At 52.6% G+C, this 19661-nt stretch overlaps 1 protein-coding gene across 1 annotated transcript in view; it reads left to right on the top strand.

Moving 5' to 3' along the window:
- The first annotated feature begins 10603 nt into the window (after nucleotides 1-10603).
- The window catches only part of LOC130159066 (hydrocephalus-inducing protein-like), a 47072-nt gene continuing 38014 nt past the window's right edge, over nucleotides 10604-19661 (top strand). The window contains exons 1-5 of the mRNA XM_056360243.1: nucleotides 10604-10799; nucleotides 11613-11713; nucleotides 12964-13099; nucleotides 13582-13746; nucleotides 17039-17191. Of these exons, the coding sequence (XP_056216218.1) occupies nucleotides 10737-10799; nucleotides 11613-11713; nucleotides 12964-13099; nucleotides 13582-13746; nucleotides 17039-17191 (618 nt within the window). The 5' untranslated portion in view covers nucleotides 10604-10736. The remainder of the gene's footprint in view (nucleotides 10800-11612; nucleotides 11714-12963; nucleotides 13100-13581; nucleotides 13747-17038; nucleotides 17192-19661) is intronic.

Here is a 19661-nt window from a genome sequence, read left to right as displayed (position 1 = left end):
CTCCGGTTCTCCTTCTGACAGCAGCAGTGATGCAGGAACGGGAGGAGGCCAGGACAGCTCGGGCTTTGTGTCATGGGCCATGTCTCATATCCCATGTGGTGACCCGCAGGCAGGCAGAGCAGATTGCAAAGCCCTGATAGTGCTCTCCTGCCTGTTGTGCCTGCTTGCCTGCAAGCAGAGGGAGCCTTGGACAGTGAGCCCTGGCCGGGGTAGCCAGCTCTGACAGGACCTTGCCTTTGTTTGTGAGCTGGTTTACAGATGTCTTCTGCAAAGCTGAAGGCAGGCTTGGTTTTCTTTCCAGAAATGTCCTGCTGGGCATAAGCCCTGGCACCCAGCGGCAGGCAGGACATCACTGCTGGCTCTGCCAGGGTCCATCTCATGGTGTCCTTTAGATGCGTAGGGACTGCTGGGGACAGGGGTTTCATGGGGACAGGTCCCAGCTTGGGGAGAGAAAGGCTGCTGAAGCCGACTTGATTGCCTAAGGCAGTTCTGCGGCAAGAGGAGTTGTTCACCTGAGAACAGGGTAAGTGTGGGCATTGCTGTCCCCAACCAGGTGGGTGAAGCTGCAAAGACTGGAAGGGATTGCTCCCTGGGGCAGCCCTTGGCCTCGGGCTCAGTGTCTGCAGAGAGCCCAGGGCTTGGACAGAGGCTGCTCTCTGGGCTATGAGATAGCACGTAGCCATGCGCTGCCGGGGCTGGCCCACCCGTAGTGTGGTGTGAGGGCTACCAAAGGTGTCCAGGTTCCTCTGGGGAGGAGGAGTATCCTCGTTGCCTGCCTTTGACGCAGGAGTCGGATGTCCCAGGTTGGTGGAGAACCTGGGATGTTCAGCTTCTGCATTCAAGGGGAATGCAGGCTTTGTAGCCTGAGGTTCCCGGTGGATGATCCAGGCTAGGTGTATCCAGTTTGTAAGTGTGAATCCTCCTGCCTCTCTCCTGTGCACTTTGGGCACTCAGGCCTTGAAGATTCAGCCTTTATTCCTTCTGTATGCTGGGACCTCCTTGGAGAAACTGGACCCCAGAGTGCTGCCCTGCCCCCGAGGAGCTCCTGGAAGGCTTTTGCTGCCCTGAGAGGAGCACTGGAAGTACCGCAGGAGCCTGGGTGGACTCCGCGGTGGGTCAGAGCCTTGCTGTGCCTCTGTTACTGTATGCAGTAAAACAGGGAAGTGGAATTTATGGAAATACTGATTTTTTATGAAGTTCTCTATTCCCCCCTCCCTGCTGTCATTGCAGTGTCTTGCCGGGTGTATTCACTGCTGCAGTCGGGATCGTTGCTGTGCATGTCACATCAGGGGCTTGGGCACACCGAGTATCAGCCTGTCTGGCTGCCAGAGCTTCATGGGGGAGCAGGGAAGTTTGCCGTCCTAGTCCTCCTGTTCACCCAAAGCTCGACTGGCAGTGACTAGAGCAGGGCAGGCGATGGGGGTGCAGCTCGTAGCAAGACAGAGCTGTCACCAGCATCAGGCGTGGGCTGTTTGTCATCTCCTGCTCTTGTCCCTGCCTTCTGGCTCTGCACCACCTCCCGAGGTTCCCTGCCTTGTCAAGTCTGTCCCTATCCCTGCTCCACGATGTATTTCTGTTACTGTGCTCCAGAAAAGTGGGGGTAAGATCACAGTGTTGGCTGTATTTCTGTCACAGATGTGCTGGCCTTGGAGTTCATCGAATCCCAAAGTCAGCTAAACTCACTCAGCTGGAAAAGCGCGCTGTTGTTAGCAGATACATATTCATCAGGCCAATGGTTCTTTTTAATTTTCTTCCTTTCCTGCTTAGCTTCGTTTTTGCTTATGAATTGTGTTACGCTTGCTTCCATTAACGGGAGATGTATTGCCTCTGTCAGCCTCTGAGTAATAACCAAACTGCCCCGAAGCGTCCACAGGGCCAATATATCTGATGGCAGCACATAAAATAGACCAGTGAGTACCACTGGCTTGTGATCCAGCAGAAACGAGCAGCAAGAGAGTACTTTGTTAGATAGTTGACCTGAAAGACTGATACTGCTGCCTTAGGCTGCCAGGAGCTTGTTTTCTGGCCTCAGTGGAAGGAGAGATTTGGTTTGAAGGCTCAGGATGAGCTCTCCTTCCCCGCTTGGTGCCCCTCTAAGATGAAGACCTCAAACATTGTCACCACTCTCAGCATTTCATTAACGTCCTTCCTCAGCACAGCAGCAGCGATGGTTTGTGTGGCGGGTGGTGCTGGTAAGCCTGGCAAGGCACAGTTTGTCGCGCAGGAGCCGAGCGAGGGCTGTCAGCAGCTCTCTGGGCAGAGGACCCCCGCAGCTGGAGGATCTAAGGGCACCACTGGGCAGCTCAGCCCACGCAGCGCCCTTTAAGGAGGAGCGCAGAACGCCGGTGAGCCGGGGTGTGTGTTCAGCCGCAGCTGTCAGGCTGGAAGCAAATGCAAGCAGCTGCCTAATGCACCCCCCCCTCCCCAGGGACTGCCTGCCCAGGGTGAGACCACTGAATTCAGTCTGTTAAACATACAGCGAGCAGCTGGGTGAGGAGCGCTGGCGAGTTATTAGACTCTAATTAGCCAAGCCAGGGAAATCTGTCATCTGAGTGTTTCTTCTCAGTGGCTCGGCTTAGGCAAGCTCCAGGTGTAGCAGAGCTTACGCTGTTCGGAGCAGCACCCCAAAGGCTTTTATTCCTGTAAATTCAAGATTACTCTCTGGACGCTTTTGAGTCTGTGCAGCATCCCAGCAGGACCCGAGAGATCTGGTATCTCGTACGCTGGCTGTGGGTTGCAGGCTGGTGTCCCCAGTTTGCTTCCTCAAGCGAGTGTGTTATCATATAGTAATGCTTCGTCTTCCTCCAGTTGCTTGCTGGGTAGAAACACAAAGTCCGTTTGATCTGGCAAAGTGTTTTCTCTAGGTTTTGAGAAAAATCCAGGTGACTTTATTCTTTCTTCTCTGTTCTTACGCTTGGTTTGTTGGAGTTGGAAACGGTTCTCTCTACCTGTTCTTCCCTCTGAGCAGGCTGTGCATTAGGGAGTCATTGTAGCTGCAGCCCAGTAACTCAGCATGTCATAGCTCTTTAATTTTTTGTGGGGGCTGGCCTCTGAGCTCTATGTGCTAAGTTGATGGGAAGTATTATAGTTGTTTAATATTTATGATGCAGCAGTGCTGGAGGCTCCAGTCAGTTCAAGATTCTTCTGGACAAAGTACGGAGATACCCAGCAGCAAGCAGTATCAAGCTTTGTGCATAGGAAAATAACTGTTCTTTTTGTGGTCTTCTATAAGCTAATCTTTTTCATTGCTTTAAAATATTATTACGGTTGTCAGAGATGCATATATTTATGCCAAAAAATGGATGAAGAAGCATTTTTAGTGCTGGGGACTGAGGGGATGTCAGTGGTGCCTTTGTTGAAAGCAGTCGCAAGAAGCAAGAGCCTTTAGAAGCCAGGGATGTCTCTGAAAACACATGACGAGGCTCCCTGGACTGAGCACCAGTGCCAGGACTCTGAGAGAGGGGGAGAGAATGAAGACCCTGAGGAAGCAGCAGTTGCCCACACACTGGTACCATGGGCCAGACTTAAATCCTGGAGCAAGAGCCTGGCAAGGAAAAGAGCTTGCTGGTTGTAGTAGGTGTGGAGCTGTAAGCAAATGCCATCTCTTCTTGTTTGAGCCTGTGTTCAGGGAAACAGGGATGTACGCACCTTGCAGAGAGAACCGGGCTGCATGTGACTCTCAGCTCCCTTCTCGGGTCATCCATCAGCTGGAAGAGCCTGCGAGCTGGCTCAGTGCTGGCGGCACAGGGCAGGAGGAGCCTGGTCTTCACTGCTCCCCAGGCAGGAGGGCTTGTTCTGCTTGGTGCCGAGTGCCCTGACTCACCAGAATCCATTAAAGAGTTACATGCACGTACAGGTTGAGGGTATAAGAGGCAGCACGTTTGTAACGAAGAATGGAAAAATCCTTTTGACTTGCTGACTCTCTTCTGATCTTGGTAAAACATTCCCATGGCCACAGGGAGACAGGGATGTAAGGGGAGGGTTGGAGGAAAAAGGTGCCTTGTGCTTAGATCAGCTGGTACTTCTGAAGAAATGCTTGATTTGCTGAAGCCAGCCAGTTTGGTTCCTTTATTAGAACCCTAATTAAGGGGGAAAAAAAAAAAAAAGCCTTTACCAGGTGCTAGTAAAGGTAAGGGACTGACATTTTTTGCAGCTGCTTCCAAAGTCTTACAAATCTGGGTAAGTGCTGTTTGCTTCTTGCTCTTCATTGATGCTCTAAATAAAGGCTTACAGGGCTGTGGTTGAAAACAAGAAATGTAATGTTTGAGGATAAATGGTTTGTTGTCTGCTTCTGTTTTAGGAGGGAGATGTCTGGCCAAATTCTTCAATTGAAATTAACGTGATCTTCAAACCCCGAGAAGCCCGAGCCTATCAACAAACAGCCTACTGCGACATCTCAGGTACGGCTCCTTTCTCCTCCTCCTGCCACCCACCGCAAAGGCAGGGCACAAATACTCTTCCAGCCCCCTTGGTCCCCGTGGACTTGCTAGGAAGGGCCGGTGGTCAGCAGGGCAGCGCCGGCACCTTCCTGCTGTCCCTGTGGCTTCCCGCTGGTCTGTGCAGAGCCGGGGCTTAGGATGCCTGGCTCTGACCGCTGATCCCAGAGCAGCCAAAGCAGCGAGGGGATAAGCCTTCCTACCAGGCATTTGCTCTGCTGCAAGGTGTTTGTAAAGGCCAGAGAGCTACACCGCAGAAGAGCTTTGGTGGACGAGCACTAAGCCCCTGTAGACCTGCAAGATGAGCCTTTATTCCATGGATGCACTGTCAGGCTCCTGAGGCGGTAGGAGCTGAGTGAAACGTGCCCCCTGCCCCTGGGTCACCTCCCGCGCTCCAGGCGCTGCCAGACCGTAGGTGGCTGAGCCCCGCTGAGCGCAGGGTGTCTGTGAAAGTACCAGGCGTGTGCCGCTCTCCCTGCGTGGGACCAGTCACCTCGTGGCTCGAAGTCCGTGCTGCATCTGCGTAGTGTTGTACAGGGCTCGCTGCCCTCAGCAGGGTGAGCTCCCTGCCCAGGAAGCACAGTGCGAGCAGTCTGCTAGACAAGCTTTATGCTCCTCCTGGCTGACAGAAGTGCTGTCACGGCTTTTGCTGGGAGCGGTTATCACTGACCCACCGCGTTACGCTGCCTTTGCCCTTACAGAGGTGATGGCTTTGCTGTGCTGGCACGGGGCAGGGAATGCTTGCAGCAAGCTCCGTGGTTCAGGTTACCTTGTCCTTCCTCTCCGTCTGTGTGGTGCTGCTTGAGGTGGTTTTCAAGAGCGGGAGGTCCCTGTCAGATTTCCATCCAGGGAAATGATTTTCCCCATCTAAGAGGAAGTAGGTGTGAGGCCCGTGGTCCCCAGCAGCCAGGCTCCCGTTCTGGAGGGTGCTGAGATCACTAACCCAGCTGCTTTGATCCCTTCCTTACTGCTCCAAGCTGACGGATGCAAAGGCCACAAAACAGCTTTTTATTGATACGGTAACTGCGCAGGGTTCAGCAGGCTGCTGGGGTACAAGCCAAGCCCTTGCTTGGGCTCTTCCTTCTCAGCTCCTGTGCGGTCGTCGCCGATGGCAGCGATACAGACAGCAGGTTTTTATCTTTGGTTCTGTTTTGTGAGCTTTGTGCCTTCACTGAACGGATTTCAAAGCTTGTCTAAGTGCACGGGAAGGAATTCCGAAATTGTCTTTTATGCGCAGCATAGCTTCTTCAGGGTGCAAAGTGATTGCTAAGTTATAAAGCAGCCCGAGGGCTCAGTTAGAAATGAGAAGCCAGCCCCAAAGTATATCTTCTGAGGCAAGGGAAGGGTCCTGGATCTTCTCGCGAAGCATCTAGCGCTGGTGCCACCCAGCCCGGAGTCAGGGACTGGCTCTGAGGCTGCCTGGAAAACCCAGGTGAACTGAAGGAATTCTGTGCTGACATGGCAACCTCTCCCCAGGCCGTGAGACCAGGCTGCCCCTGCGCATCCAAGGGAGCGGCATAGGGCCCCAGCTCCGCTTCAGCTTTGACCAGCTGGACATCGGGAAGGTTTTTGTTGCATCAACCCACAGCTATGAGGTGAGCAGTGGGGTTTTCCGGGGTTGGGGTGGATCCTGATGGCTCCTGGGGCAGCGGTGAGCTTTGTGGGCCTGCGGGATTTCTGGCAACGCTGGCAGTTGTGAGCACGGAATATTTGACGCAAGTGAAATGTGGGTGGTTTTGCGGAATCTGGATAGTTTTGGTGGGGTCTGAAGGGTGTGTCTGTTGTTCCCAAAGCCCCAGTCCCTGCTTTTTGGCAACCTCCCTTTGAGACCAGCTAGGAGGCTTCGTGCAGAAAACCCAGCCCTTGACACATGAAAGCAACACCGGGTCAAAAAGGTCAGGATCCAGAGGCTTTTGTTTCAGCCCTAGAATCACTGCACCCTGGTACCCTGGCGGTTAAAAAGCAGCTGGAACAAACGTGTTGTGTTCCAACTCGAGTCCGTTGCAAACACCTTTCAGTGAAGCGCATCCTCCTGGCTCCTGGCGCCGGAGGGAAGCTGGCCAGCCTCCCCGCACAGAGCTGCCCGCGCAGGCACCGGGAGCGCTTTCCCTGCTGACCAGCCTCCTGCCACCCTTCAGACCTGGTGCACCTCTGGCTCTATGAACAGAGCAGAGCAGTTCTGGAAGTGAAGCAGAGGAGCTTTCTACATGTTTCCCTCCCCCCACCCGTGGTGGCAAGTTTTCTGTAAAAAAAAAAAACCAACCAAAACCCAAAACAATAAAACAAAAAAAACCCCAAACAAAACACCCCAAAAAACCCAAAAATCCAACCTCCCCAAAAAATACAGCAACTGAAAGAGGTAGAAAATGAGGCAATACGTCTTGCGAGACACTTTCAAAAGCTTGACTGTGGCAGGGAAGGACATGTTAAGGGGTTTTCTTACCAAAATATTGTGCACTCTGTGCATTTTTAATGCTGATACTTTATGGAGTCTATTTATATAAATTATTTTTTTTCCATTACTTGAGAAAATGTGAATGAGTAGATGATACTGTAGGTGCTGTATTGAGCAGCCAGACTGGAGGTAAACCTCAGTGTAGGATCTCTAAGTGCAATTTGTAACTAAGGTGTAAAACACATGAGTAGTTTTCCAGTTACCAGTGCAGAGTTGGAATAGGTGAATGTTGTCAACAGCAGCTGCAAAACTGGAAAATAAGGGCTGTATGTCTGCTTCTGTCTCAGTTTTTCTGACAGGTTTTGCAGGGACAGAAATTAGGGAAAAAACCTCCAGAGCAGGTAGATGAGTGCACAGAAATGGCAGGATGTCACCTGCAGCCATCGGAAACTGTAGAGCTTTGCTTTGGGTAGGTCTGGTGACCGACAGCGTGCTGGTACTCACAGGTAGGTGTGGGCGCTCCTTGCTGAACGTGGAGAGAGCTGAATCTCACCAAGCGCTGCAGGATTATGTAGCTTGTTGGAACAGTAAATAATGGTAAATTAGCAGATAATGGCTGTGAATATTTGTGAAAGAAATTTTTTAGACTAGGTGGAGCTGCTATGCACCTCACTCACCCTTTCTTGACATGTCTGGTTGAGCAAAGACAGAGAGACTCTCGGATGAAAGAAAAGAATAAAATGAGCCTCAGTGACGTACCCTAGCAGAGTCGGGGAGTGCAGCTTATAGGGCTGTCCTGAGGTATTTTCGACATCAAATAAGCTTGTTGGCAGCAATGGGAGCTGAATGTGTTTTGCCCTTGGCGGGACTGGGCTCGTCTGGAGCAGAAGCAGTGAGGTGGCGATGCGCTAGTAATGCTGCGACCGCCCTTTGCTGCTCCTTGGGGCAGGTCTGCATCGCCTTGGTGATGCTGAGCATGTCGTCTGCACTGCAAGTCCAAGTGGACTGCTCTGTGTCAGTGGAGTAAGACCATGGTGACTCCGTTTCTGTGAAGTTACCGCTGTTCTGCATGCAAAAGCCCAAAGGCAGAACCTGTCCCGTTGTGTGTTCTTTAGCTTCAGCCAAGCAGCAACACGCAGCATCTTCTGCCTTTTATAGATGTCTAATTAGAGAAGAAATTGGCCTTCTGTAAGGAAGGAAGATTCCTCATGTATTTCCATTTTGATTTTTCGCTGCTGCAGGTGATCCTGTTTAACAAAGGAGTCATCGATGCCCCCTTCAGCTTGGTCCCTCCAGTGACGGCTCTGGGCTCCTGCTTCTCCGTCCACCCCCAGGAGGGCATCATTTCACCAGATGGCCTCCAAGTCCTCCGGATCTCCTTCAGTTCCACCATCCTGGGGCCGTTCACAGAAGAATTCGGGTTCAGTGTGGGTGGATCCCCTGAGCCTGTGACCTTGACTGTCAGGTGAGGAGGGTTCTAGGAGCCTGGTGGGCACATCTGTAGCCATCTCTGGGTAATCATCTCCCACCTACGTCATTTGGTGATGGAGTAGAGAAAAAAGGGTGTCGTCTAATGTCTTAGTCGAGCACGAGGGTGATGGGTTGGTTTGAAACCCACTGTGGTGCTGAGACTAGCTTTTATCTGTCCCGGTGGTAACAAAAGCTGAATGCTTTGCAGTTCTTTTTAACCAAGCCAGTTCCTCCTCTGCCTTTGTCCTTACAGGGGCTGTGTCGTCGGACCGACTCTCCATTTCAATGTACCTTCCCTCCACTTCGGTGATGTCTCCTTTGGTGAGTGTGCCCTGGGCTTGGACCGCAGGTCGGGAGGTCTGTGCCTTACTGAAATGAAGCACTTGAAGAGCGTCTGTCGCTTGTGTTCCTCCACAGCAGCCTTCAGGGTGTTAAAAGCAGGGCTGCCGCTTGCTCAGGTGGTATTTTGCTGTCGTGAGAGCAAATAGGGCCAAAGGAATAGCAAGTCAGTATTTTTCTGGTGCCCTCAGAGCCTGCTCAGCCCCAGCCTCCCAAGCCTTGGCGGCAGAATGATGGTGAAAGCCCTTGTCCCAGAAGGGCCCGGGGGTTGGGGCTGCAGGAGAAGGGAGTTGGAGCCACACGCTAGCCTGTGACTGCTCGGGGCGAATGCTTACCCCACTTGACCTTTAGTGTGAGATGTTGATTTGTGCCATGAGGGCTCCTCGTTATCACCTGCCCGGTAATAAGCCCAGGCAGTAGCTCTGCGTTGGGCACTGATGTCCCCAGAGATGTGGGCTCCTTCCCCTTCCCCAGCTGAAGCGCTGACGGCGGGTGGCTGAGCCCCAGTGTCTCCATTGAAATGCAGATTCTGATTCTCCATCTCAAGTCTCACAAAAGGCTTCTTACTGAGATGATCTAAAGTTTAAATGTGAAATCAATTGCGGATTGATTGAAGGGCTATTATCATTCTGCGCCCTGGATGCCTCTGTGTTTTCATGATGTTTGTGGGCTTTTTAAGAAAGCTCATTACCTTCCCCGAGCCACTTCCCCCTCTCCCTGCATCACCGCTCTGCCACTGCTGTGTTTCTTTTTGAATAAATAAACCCACAAGAAACGCACCGGGCAGGAATACGGTTGTGTAATAGGAGATTCATCCTACTTAATCTGATTGCATTAACAAGGCCTTTTCAGCTGAAGGCAGCTATTGTATTTTTACTTCTTGTAACTGTGCTGCTGACTGTTGTATGCCTCTGGCGACTTCGGTCCCATTTGGGGCTGTGCAGTCTGTGCGTGTCCTTTCTGTGCCCCCCCTGCCCCCCGGCCGGAGTAATTGCTGGCGGTGGGCAATGTTCACTGCTGATGGGCATGGAGAAATATCTGCTGTGTCTGCAGGTGGTTTTCCTCCTTGTCTGTATTCAAATAACGCTTGGTAAGCAGGGCATGGGGGGTGTCTCCTTCTGGCAGAGCTGGTGTCCGCTCCAGAGCAAGCTGCGGGCTGGTGTCCTGCCTCTGCAGCACATCCCCTGCCACCCAGTGTGGTTGTATCACTGGTTTTCCATTAGGGAAAGCAAGTGTCAGAGCTAAAGTGATGTCAGGCTTTGCGGGCAGTCATCAGAGGCAGCGTGGATGTGATGTCCCCATTTGTTAGGTAAGGTGAGACACGTTCCTGCTAGTTTCTAAGGAAGCGTTAGGTTTGCCTGCAGTGGGGTGGGCTGAGTGATCCTGTGCTCAGTCTGGTTGCCCCAAAACAGGAGCTGCTTTAAGGATCCTGCCTAGAGAAGCTCCATCAGAGCGCTGTGCATCATGTTGTAGTGCCCAATGTCGTCCTTCCTTTTCCTTACTGTAGCTTCTCTTCAATAACAATCTGCTACTTTCGTATATTGAAAACCGGGGGAATGTTCATGGAGTTAATGGGGAATTTTACAGGCTGGATTTTCAGGATAAATGCTCTGTCTGGATGCACACTTGTCAGTGAGAAAGAGTTGGGGCTGATTTGGGGGCAGGTGAGAGAGCTCCTTACAGTTAGAGAGAGACTTCTGCTCTTCAGCACCAACACCGCTGCCCATTGCCAAGGAAGCAAGCTCGGCTGTTGAAAGAAAAGGCAACTTCAGTCACAACTCGCTCCTCCCTGAGCTTCTCAGTTACCTGCCGTGCACATTGACAAGAGCTCAACTCCAAGCAGGGTTTTATCCTAACAGGAGAGTCGCAGCAGGAATCACAGCGTAATGGGGGACTTAATTGATATTTGTCTCACCTTCCCAGGCTTTCCTCACACCCTATCGTGTCGCCTCACTAACACCTCCTTGGTGCCTGTGACTTTCAACCTTCGCATTCCTGGTGATGGCTCAGGACAGCGCAGCGTCACCAGTTTTGCTCAGATTTCAGACAACGCTTGCCTGTCCTGGAGGAAGGGAGCCCAACATCACATCAAGCCAATGGAATTTACCATAATGCCTTGCAAAGGCACCATCCGCTCCCAAGGAACCCTGGATATCCAGGTATGGGATGAGCCCGGCCATACGTGCTTCAACAGGTGGAGCTGCAGCATCAGTGACGTGCAGGAGGGCTGCAGCGCTGCTGGCTTTGGGCATAACCGAGTAAGAGATGGGCGTTAGCGTTAGGCTTTTGTTAGCTGGGGGACTCTGGGATGGAGCAGCGTTTTGTTTCCAGAGTCGTAAGCCAAGGATCACATACCGTGTGGTCAAGCACAGAAGCCGTGTGTGTGTTTCTGAGCTGCTTAGAGCAATTTGTTTGATTTAAAGGGGGCCGAGGAAGGGTGAGGACAGAAGGTGGCTGTTGAAAAGAGAGATGCCATTGCCTAAAGCAGTTTGCTTTTCTTCCTGGTCTTATTTTTCCTCTCCTGTTGAGCAGAATGAGTTGCATTCACTGCAACAGGGGCTGAGAAAGCTCCAGCAGCCATGAACAAACTGCACAGCTCTTGCTGGGCCACGTTTTGCCCTCAGCTTCCCACTGTAAAGCTGAACTCATTCTGGGAAAGTCAACAGATCTCCCCTGGGTTCCCGCTATTGTAGTCGAGATGAAAAATTGGTCCCTTAATACAGTGGTGAGTAGAACATGAGTTGTGCTTTGATTTAGCTTACACGTGCCCTGGTGTGCAAGGTGTATTTCACAGGTGGGGTTTGTCAGCAGAGTTTGGTTACTGGGAAAGGCAGTGGTGCACACGTGGAGCAGCAGCAGAAGGCAGGCAAAATGCTCCCTTTCCTTAGCATTGAAGGAGAAGCACAGGACACCACGCGTGGCTTGTGGCTTCTGGGAGTGCTGAAGTATTTGACGCTGCTCTTCTCTACCAGGTCACCCTGTGTTCCAACACGGTGAGGCGATACGAGCTGGCACTGGTGCTGGACGTGGATGGTGTTGGCCAGGAGGTGTTGGCGCTGCCTCTCACAGCCAGGTACCGGCGCTTTCCTTGCAGCTGGCCACCTTTCCCCGCGTAGCCAGGCCCAGCACGCTGCCTGGCGTGTGGTGTGCTGGCTGTTGCCTCAAAGGAGAAACGGTGCTTCATGAGCTGGTTCTGCCCAGCTCGCTGTGAGCACAGCCGTGCTTTGCCAGCAGCCGTGTTGAGAAGCACCTGTGCTCAGTGCTCAGGCCATGCCCCTCTTGTTCTGTTTTGAAGGCAACAGTGCTTATATTCCTTGTTGGCCTGTCGTCTGGGACTTGAGGAGTAACGAATCTGCAAAGGGCTGCCCCTGCTTCTCCCTGCAAGCGGTGGGCTTGTGCTGGGTTGGCCCAAAATGCAGCATTTGTTTGGAAGGCAGCGAGCAGCCTGCTGAAAGCTGGGGTCTGGCTCAGTTAATGAAGGCGTGTGCAAATGGGAAAGGGGCTTACGGCAGGACTGGTGGGGGGAAACTAAAGGGGAAACTCGTCCTTGGTGTGGGAGGTGAGCTCAGGTTTCTCAGGTTCTTTTGAGCATGAACTTTCGCAGACTTAAGCCAAAAGCTGCTCTTGCTGCAGCCACGTTCAGTCCTGTTGCGCCGCAGCGGGTGCCAGTTTAATGATGAGAGGGATGCAGTTCGCTGGTGCTGTTCCCTCTCCCAGGCAGAGTCAGCTAGGCGGTGCCTGGGCTGCAATTTTGTAAAACGAGTGGGAATGGGAAGAGTCAGTGTGTGGGCTGGTGTGTGGAGGACCCAGGCAGCTGCAGGAGCTGGGAGAGGCTGGTCACCCAGCGCGAGAGGCAGGCGGTGCTGGTGCCCTCCATCGCGGGGGCAAGCGGCTGAGGTTTCAGGCAGGGCGAGAGCGGTACGGGAGAGGGGGGAGTTGCTTTTACTGAGATGCGGGAGTCTTGTTTGCCTTGCGCTTTGGGGAGCGCTGGTCCTCAGCGGGAAGGCTCCCGCAGAGCTCGTGCCTTGCTGGGACTGTGGGAGGGTCCTTGCCGGCCTCCTGGGGCAAGGGAGGGGCAAAGCTTGATGAGAGAGCACTGGGGCAGGGCACTGGGCAGCCTCTGCCACGGGAGTCTGGGGCTGCCCCTCCGTTACAAGAGGCTGTTGAGTAAGAAGAAGTTAGAGGTGATCGATTGCCGTAGAGGTAGGAAATGTCTATCTGGCAGAGACAAATGCCTTGTGTCTATTTCATGCTGTTTGGGGAGTGAACAACTTCTACATTCTCTCAGTGTCTCTAATTCCCTTTGGTCATCTCTTCACCCAGATGTGTTGTTCCTCCGCTGCATGTGCTTAGCACTGTTCTGAGATTCGGACGGTGCTTTCTGAAATTCCCTTACGAGCAGACGCTGACCCTTGTGAACGACAGCGATCTTCCAGGCTGCTATGGAGTCCTTCCTCAGGTCTGGCATCACGTTCGCCTCCTGCCCTCCAACGTCATTATCGAGGGGTTTATTAGGAAAAAAGGGGGTTTGGAGAAGACCTTGCTGTTTAGTGTTCAAACCTAAAGTTTTGCAGAGAACGGGAAGCTACCTGAATATGAACTTCAGGAGCGGTTTGAACTCTTCAGGAAGCAGTTTTGGTTCTAGTCTTTGGGGTGCTTTCATGCAGGAGAACTTTGAGGGTTGTGAAAAGCTGCTGCAAGGAGGCTGCCAGCACCGGAGTGGGTGTTTGTGGGTGCAGCAGCTTTTGGACCCTGTGAGGATGCTACTTAGGCCCATATAAATCTTGCACCTTGTGTTGGGCTTTTCTGCTTTCTCCTAGGGATTTTTAAAAATGTGGGTGAATTTCCATTGTAGTAGATGTTAAGGAGCTTGAAGTTTCCTCAGATTATGAGGTTCTGTCAAATTCTGACAATTGTTGTCCTTGATTCTGTCCCTTGTAGGAGCACAAGGAGGATGCTGCTGTGTGGTACTCCAGCCCTGTGCCGTGTGGGATTATCCAGCCTCACAGCTCGGTGGAGATCCCGTTTACGCTGGAAGCCCAGGCGATGGGAAGGCAGGACACTGTGGCTAGTGTCTCGGTGTTTGGGAATGAAAGATGCCCGCTGGTGAGTGCTAGGCGAGATGCGTGCCTTTGTGTGACTCCTCTTGGTGGGGCATAAAGTGTACTGGGGTTCTGCCAGGGAAAAGGAGAAGGTCATAATATGTGGCTGCTGTGGACAAGGAAAGAAGGGGTTCATGGCATAAGTAACAGCTAATGCCTAGAGAAGGGTGGTGTCCTCTTAGGGGGAAATCTGAGTGTCTGAGATGGTGTTTAATTATGGACGTGTGAGGCAGGATAACAAGCCCAGCCTGAAACCCGGAACAATTTGTGGGTCTCTTGCTCTCCTGCCATTATGAGATGAGCAGCAACTGCTGCTTCATTAGAACTTTTGTTCAGGAGCACCCGGGGACATTGCTGAATGCCGCTAAAGCAAGGGCGGTGTAGGAGACCGTGCTGAAATGATGATTTCTGTAAAGCTGGATTTAAGCTTTCCTGAAAGTCAGGTCCATCCCGCCTGAGAAATATCCATCATATCTCTTTGCCAAAAGCCCCAGCCAAAGACGCATGAGACTCCACACTGCGTGCATCTGGAGCACAGACTGTTGGTTGTTCTTTTTTTCTCCCTACCAAGCTTGGAAAGGGGTGAGGTGAAGCATTCCTGGACTAAAGCCTCCTACAAGACATTGGCATTCAGGCATGTACAGTAGCAACAACAAAGTGTAGGCAAGAGAATGTTGTATGTGGTGTCCTGACTTCCACTGGCTGAAACAGAGAACAAATTTAGTTAATAATTTAATTTAAAAATCCTTTTAATTTAAAAGAATATTAACTTTTGAAACAGCTGTTTTAAAATGTCTGGTCCTCTCTCTGAGCACGGAAGGGGATATCAGAGGATTCCTGAGAACCTGAAGCTTTCTGTAACGGAAAGGAAGGCTGGCATTTTGAAAGCAAATGCAGGGATATAACCTTTTTATAAAATGAATTGAAACGATGATGCCAAATCCCCTGTATGCCACTGATCATCTCAACCCAGGCTGCTGGGGATGTGCCTGTAAACCAGTCAACAGCAAGGCCAGGCAATGCAGGCTTTGCAGGGAAGTCTCACGTTTGACAAAACAGTTGCTCGCAGATAGAAGGCATGCTTCCCTGGAAGAGGAGGGTTTCTCCCCACTGGAATAACCAGTTGTTTAAATGTCAGCTGGTTTTTGAACTGCAGGTCCCTTGAAAAGCTTTTACCCTTGGGCTAACAATTTATAAATTGGAAGTTGACCTTACCTTAATCTTTTCTATTTGGCCGTGAATGTGTCAATGTTTTGCCCAAAGGGCGAGGATTTCAGCTGGAGAATCGTAGCTGTCCCTAAAGAAAGGACTAGCTGTGTTGCATTTTCTATAGGTCTGTCTTCTGGTTGCAGTGCAGTTCCAGCAGTTCCCTGGTAGCTGACGCACCCAAAGCTTTCTGGGCTGGCAGAAGAGCTGGCTGTCTTGTTACGTGTCCTGCGCTGGTGGCAGATCCTACCCGTACGGATGCAAGTCTGACCTTGGGAATCGCTGCAGTGTGTTCCAGTAGAACTTCAAAGCTCGTGCTTGCCTTAGGCTGGGGTGCCCGGTGTCGATGCCTGGTCTTTACCACCATTTCAGGCGGAACATGGTACAGATCTTTCATCCAGGTTGTGCAGAGTCCCTCCACAGCTCTGTTGTCGGGTATTTTGTTTGCAGGTGACCGTGTGCCAGCTCCAGTCTGGTGTGTATCATCTGCATGAAGGAGCTGGTAAATCCCAGCGCTGGCGTTACTGGCGCAAGGCAGCCTCGTGTGCCGCGGGCAGGGGGTTTGGCAGCTGGCTGCTGTCGGAATAAGCGGGCACTTGAGCACAGCTGTCCGCCAGGGTCAGATGCTCTTCGTTCCTAAGTGATCAAATGTGACATGACCTACCTATTGACAAAGCCAGCGGTGCTGGGGGGGGTGGCGGCTGTGTCTGTAGCTGTGGCAATATTGCCGATGGCAGAGCTGCCATCTCTTCTTGCTGCCTTTCCCTGTGCCATGTTGCCTGTAACGCTGTTGCATGGCATTTTCCTTGTCCCTTTTAAGAACCCTGTAGACGAAGGGGTTGGGGTTTTTGAAGCCCTCTCCTTGGTGGTGAGGATGCGTCATGTTATTACACAGTCTGACAGAAGGCAGCTCTCCTGGGCATCCTCCAGATGTTGTTCCGCTCATCCCCAAAGGGCTCTGCCCTGCCTTTGCTGCTGCTGTCCCGCTGTCACCAGGAAGCTGAGCTGGCTGGCGAGGCGCAGCTCTTCCCTGCAGCTCCTCCTTCCTGGGGGCTTTGGGCAGCATCACCCAGACATGCATCATTGTGCCTGGCTTCAGTTCCTTATTTTTGAGGCCCCAGCCTTGGTAGGTGATTTTTTTGGCGCTTAGTTTCAGGCAGCAGTGCCCTGTCAAGGGATGAGCATTTCTGGATGCTGCTGCTTCTGGCTGAGTTGGGCTGGTGATTCTGACAGCGGTCAATACCACTTCCTTGAGCCAGACATCGTTAAAGGTTTTACACAGTGGAGGCTGGTTTCTTTTTTGGTTAAATTGTACTCTGTGCCCTCCAGTGAATCATACGATGTCTGGTCAGCGTTGGGAGTTTTATGCATTCAGATCCTGTTGAAGTGTTGAGGTGTTTGGAACCAGTGAAATCCACAGCAAGACTGGACAAATTCTCATTGTTTTTAATGATGTGGGAAGGTGGTTTAGCAAAGGGATCTGTGTTCCTCCTCCAGTAGTCTGTGCCAGTTCTGCAAGGAGAAAGCTTTTTGGGTCTGACTGTCAAGAGAAAAAACACCGCTTGAATGATGTAATGAATAATTAATGCCTGTTATTCATGCCATACCGGGAATACACCTAAGCACACATCAGAGGCAAGTAACTTGCACGATCTCTGCTCTGAAGAGCCTGCTTTGCTTCTGGCTTGTGCTGGTTTTCAGAGGTGCATTTTTGGGAATGTCAAAGAAGTAACTGTCCAAGTGTCGCTGTGCAGCAGCAGCAGTCAGGGAGGTTTGGGGCTCGGCTGAGCAGCAGAAGGAGCGGGAGCAGGCACAAGGCAGAGAAAGGAGAGCTAACTGTGGAGGAGGTCTGGAAAGGAGAGCGTGGGACCCAGGGTTTCTCTGTCCCCTGAGAACGGGAGCTTGTGGCTTTCAGATGGGATCGCTCCCGAGCCTGCACTTGCGCCAGGCCTTCTGTGTCAGCCTTGCAACACTGAAAACTTCCAACAGCCGTACTTATCGCCCCGTTGAGGAGGACCCTTAGAGCTGTCTCATATTTTTTTAACTTCCCCTGCTTTTCTTTTTTCTTTCCTACCTTCTTCCTGGAGCAGAATGTCTGTTTAGTGAGTATTGGAGAAGGACCGGTTGTCTACGTGCATCCAAGGGAGATAAATTTTGGTAGTATTGAAGTTCTACAAGATGCGTCCAAAAGTCTCCACCTCTCCAATCAGGCTGTCATCCCTGCATCCTTCTGTGTAGAGATGGTAAGTATCTGTGGGGCTGTTTCCCAATGAAAATTGACTGGTCTGTAGCAGCCTGTGGCTTGATTTTTACATGCAACGTTTCCATATTGCTGTCTCAGAGAGAAAGCAAGATATTCCGTCCCAACGCAGCGAGAGGAGCCTGGCTCTGGGGGCAGTTTTAGCTGGGGCACCCCTCAGTAAAGTAGACAGCTTGCATAGACGTTTGTGCAGAAATGAATCTGGATCATCTTTACAAGTTTTCCCTTTGTTTTCTGGACGGTATTTAAAGGAGAGTCATGTCTTTGGAGCTCTGAGATCAAGAGGCCCCTGTGGCCCTTTGCTCCTGGAAGGGCATGGATTTTCCTGATGCTTTCCCCATTAGGTCTGTGTTTGCTTTGTGTCAGACTGCTGTTTGTGACAGAGTCTGGGGTGTGAAGTTTGTCCTCAGCCTGCCTGTGGTGAGGTGAGTTTCACACCTGCTGGGGGCCCAACCAGCTGTGGTGTTGCACAAACATGTAACGGTAAGGGTTGTGTAGCTACAGGGTCTGTGGGCTCCGTCGCGTTGCAGAGCATCTCCGGGGGCCAGCCGCGGGGAAAGGCCGTTGAACTGATGGAGGCCGCAGCTGACAAGCTGCGTGGCAGGTGGCAGGAGGCGGTTGGGTCGCTGCCCTGGCAGGAGGGGCAGGGCTGGTGCAGCCAGGGAGGGCTCCTGTGCGGACGCTGGGTGGGATGTGCCGCTCACTGGAGGTGGGATCTGTGAGGGGCTTAAAAACAGGGTTGGGAGGAGGTTTGTTCTGCTCCATGCTAGGTAGGTTGGATTTGTGGAGCTGGTTCACCCAGGCCTGGCTCTGTGGGCTTGGCTGGGTGTGCGGGTAAAGCATCAGGCAGCGTGCGAGAGGCCAGGCTCAGCCTCCTGGGCCAAGGAGGAGGGGGGCGAATTTCCTCCTTGCTGCTTTTCCAGCTGTTTGGGGGACAACGGTAACCCCCAAGTGGGGGAGGGATTCCCAGGGCAGCTTTCTTTGAATCCACCATGAAAACCCGCTTTCCACCTGTGGCGAGAGCAAGCCACCAGGGATGGCTGGTACTGGTGTTGAAATGATGGGTTTGCATGCCTGTCGCAGGCAGTGACCCGCAGAGCTGTTCGGGTCCTGCTGCCCCGGTGCAATGCCTCCCTCCTCCCGGGGCAGCTCGCGGTGTAGCCGGGGGGCTTGCAGGGTACATCTGCCCCTCCGTTGCCTCAGGGCCCTAACCCATGGGACTGGGCAATAAAGCCTGTCGTGCTTCACCGCCATCTCTGCCAGTCCTGGGGCTGATCAGTCACTAGAGCAGTAACACGAGGCGGCTCAGGGACGGTTTCTTTCCCTGCAATAAAGACGGGCTCTGCTTGAGCAGTGGCTTGGACCAGATGATCTCCAGAGGTCTCGCCAGCCCCAGCCGCGCTGTGACTCTGTGTGTGTGATGATCCCCCCTGCTGACTCCACGGGGCTGAGTTCCCCCATGGTGCGCATCTCTGCTTTTTGGGGCAGCTGCTGCTCTCATGGAGACGTGCCAGGAGGCAGGTCCTGGGAACCTGCTCCATCAGCCGCTTCACCAAGGGCTCTTCAGACAGACTCCGGGCACGGTGCTGCTGAGGCTGCCTGATGGGAGCAGCGCGGGCGTGGGTGAGATGTGCCCGAGCTGCGCCCTGGCCCTCAGCAGCTGCCTGCTCTGCCGCTCTTTTGCTGCCCCAGTTGAAGTTTTGCCCTTGGCTGCCTTACGCTGCCTGGCAGCTCCTTGACGGGAAGCAGAGGGGACTGAATAATTGTGGAGATAAAGCCTGAGATGCAGTCGGGCGTCAGGGTGACGTGCACGTGTCCACCTGAGAGCGGAGCAGGCTGCGCTGTGCCTTAGCCCAGCTGATGGGTGACACGGGCGTCCTTCATTCCCCCGTGTCCCTGAACCCAAGCCTTGTGTCCTCTAAAGCGCCAAAGCCGCTGCTCTGATTCCTGCTTGGAGGTTGCTGCAGGGGGTGAGCCGTGATTTCCCTGTCTCCCATTTGTTGGCCAGTCTGCAAACGGTGGCTGTGAGGCTCAGAGATCGTGGTCTCCACTTGAAAGGGCGAGTTATCGACTGAAATTTTCACAGGAGCGTTGCATCGGGAATGTTATGCGCACTGACCGGCAGCTTGACAAACTGAATGAGGTTAATTGAAGGGGCAGCAACAGGGCAAACGAAAGGCTGGTGTCTTGTTTGAAACAGAAAAGGAAAATGCTGTAATGCAGGTGGCCGTGCTGCCACCCCGGTGGTACTCTTAACTGTCGAGTGAAAATTGCTCTTCCTGTTAAGGCAAGCTTGCTGCTCGCTTTGGGGGGACAAGATCATTACCTGAGCAAGCCAGGATGATTTGTGGTGAACTTCACTTTGGGATAGTGACTTCAGGAATTACTTGCAGTTCCCCTCAGGCACCAGCTTCCCTGTACCCCGCTCCTCTCTGCTGGGTGAGTTGTGTCTG

This window comes from Falco biarmicus, chromosome 15 (assembly GCF_023638135.1).
Source record: "Falco biarmicus isolate bFalBia1 chromosome 15, bFalBia1.pri, whole genome shotgun sequence".
In the NCBI taxonomy this organism is placed as follows: domain Eukaryota; kingdom Metazoa; phylum Chordata; class Aves; order Falconiformes; family Falconidae; genus Falco; species Falco biarmicus.
Note: the sequence above shows the minus strand (reverse complement) of the source record. Positions and strands in the feature narration are given on the sequence as shown.